The 2500-nt window shown below is 44.6% G+C and overlaps 1 protein-coding gene across 1 annotated transcript in view; it reads left to right on the top strand.

Moving 5' to 3' along the window:
- Positions 1 to 2500, top strand: part of LOC122259591 (uncharacterized) — a 45290-nt gene that overhangs the window by 15272 nt on the left and 27518 nt on the right. Inside the window, exon 4 of the mRNA XM_086542886.1 lies at positions 1 to 114. This exon is cut by the window's left edge and continues 45 nt beyond it. Within this exon, the coding sequence (XP_086399012.1) occupies positions 1 to 114 (114 nt within the window). The remainder of the gene's footprint in view (positions 115 to 2500) is intronic.

Here is a 2500-nt window from a genome sequence, read left to right as displayed (position 1 = left end):
TCCGCAACATCCTAGTGATCCACGATGCTGACTCGCAGGACTTCGGATCCTACAACTGCTCCGTGGTCAACGAGTACGGGGTCGCCAGGAAGCAGATCCGACTTAATGAGGAGAGTGAGTGTTTTTGTTTTGTTTTTTGCTTTTTTGGGGGGTTCTTTTGTTGGTGGTGTATTTGGTGGGGGGTTGTTTTGGTGGGTTTTTTTTTGTTGGTGTCTTTGTTGGTGGGTTGTTTTGGTTGGTGTCTTTGTTGGTGGGTTGTTTTGGTTGGTGGGTCTTTTGTTGGTGGGTTGTTTTGGTGGGGGGTCTTTTGTTGGTGTCTTTGTTGGTGGGTCTTTGGTTGGTGGTTCTTTTGTTGGTGGTTGTTTTGTTGGTGGTTCTTTTGTTGGTGGTTCTTTTCAATTTATATGGTGTTTTTGTTATTTAATCATAGTTTATATTAATTTGTTATAGGGTGTGTTGTGTGTGGGTTTGGGTGGGGGGGGGTTTTTTTTTTTTGTCCCCACCCCAATCCCCCATAAGGGTTTATATTTGCTTTATAATATCGAATGTTTTTTGTGTTCCCAATGTTTTTGTTGTTTATGTGAGGGATGAAGGGTTTGTAAGACGTCTCCCTCAGTGGAAGTTCTAGTTCTATTGACTGTGTAATATTGTTATTTCTGAACATTGTTATCGTCATCTTTTGTGATGTCACTGGAATTGCTATTATCAGAATCATTGTTATTATTGCTGTTATCATTGTTGTTGGTATTAGTGTTATTATTATTTTTATCATTTTTTGCATTGTTATTGTTATCACGATTATTATCATTATTATTTCTTTTTATTATATTTATCATCATTATTTGTTTATTTATCACGATTATCATTATTTTTTTATTATATTTATCATCATTATTTGTTTTGTTAGGGGGGTGTGGGGAGTGGGGGGGCGGGGCATTAGATGGGCGATGGGGGGGGTGGGGGGGGGCATTATCATCAATACTCATATCATTGTCATTATCATTGATATCATTGTTATTATTATCATTATCATCCTCATTGTTATTTTCATCATCATCATAATATTAATATCATCATTATTACTATCATTACTACTTCACATTACAACTTCACACATTCGCACACACATACGCTCTCGTCTTAAAAGCCACGCCCCCTTCAATTTTCAAAGCCACGCCTAAAATCTCATGACCACGCCCATCTCCCCCCCGCCCCCCCCCCCCCCTCCCCCCCGCCCTCCCCCCCCCCCCCCCCTCCTTCCCACCGAAACACATGCCACGCCCCTTCGGCATAAAACAAAACATCAGAGTAGCGAGAGTGCCTCTAACAAGATATTTTGTCACAGGGAAACAAAAAAAAAAACAAAAAAAAACAAAAAAAACTTAGTAACTCGTATCTCAAGAAGTTTACGAGATTGCAACTTGCAATATAACTCCTGCACCCTCCCCCCCTTACCCCTCCCCATGTCAACTTGCAATATAATTCTGGGCAGAAACTGGTAAACAACACTGATATAATGACTCTTGCGAGAGAATTAGAGAGAGAGAGAGAGAGAGAGGGGGGGGGGGGGGGGGGGGGGGGTGGGGGGGGGGGGGGGGGGGGGGGGAGAGAGAGAGAGAGAAGAGAGAGAGGGGGGAGAGGAAAGAGAGAGAGAGAGAGAGAGAGAGAGAGAGAGAGAGAGAGAGAGAGATGTAGAGAAAAAGAGAGAGAGAGGGAGAGAGGCAGGGAGAGAGAAGCGGCGAGAGGGGAGGGAGAAACAACACACACGCACAGACTATCACACACACACTCCCCCTAGCCCCTCCACCCCCCCCCACACCCCCCCCACCCACACACCCCCCCCGCCCACACACACACACACACACCACATACAAAAGAATACACACACAAACATAAAGATATATATAATATAATATATATATATATATATATATATATATATCACTCATATATATACTGTATTTAATATGTGTGTTTGTGTGTGTGTGTGTGTGTACGTATACACAGGGGGTGGGGGGGAGGGGATGGGGGGGGGGGGGTAAGCAAAATCCATCAAGACAGAGAAAGCAAGAGAGAGAGAGAGAAGAGAGAGAGAGATCTCTCGAGAGAGAGCTCTCTCTCGAGAGAGAGAGAGAGAGAGAGAGAAAGAAAGAGTGAGCGAGAGAGAAAGAGTGAGCGAGAGAGAGAAAGAGAGAGAAAGAGAGAGAGAGAGAGAGAAAGAGAGAGAGAGAGAGAGAGAGAGTGATCGAGCGAGCGAGCGAGAGAGAAAGAGAGAAAGAGTGAACGAGAACCAGATGAAGCCAGCGAGCGCGCAACGAAACAAACATCCCCCGCACTGCCCCCGACCATCCGAACGCAGGCGAAACAAACGCACAAGCAACCATCGACAAAGAAAGGGAGAGACAAAGAGAGAGAGAGGAAGATCAGGAGGAAGGGACTTGCAAAGCGAGCGGTATCCTTTGTGTTGCAAATGCTGAACACATTGATTGTCTGTGCAAGA

The sequence above is a fragment of the Penaeus japonicus genome, unplaced genomic scaffold (genome assembly GCF_977035675.1).
Source record: "Penaeus japonicus unplaced genomic scaffold, GWHDUDI00000001_assembly GWHDUDI00000013, whole genome shotgun sequence".
NCBI lineage: Eukaryota > Metazoa > Arthropoda > Malacostraca > Decapoda > Penaeidae > Penaeus > Penaeus japonicus.
This window is presented reverse-complemented; position numbering and strand designations above follow the sequence as displayed.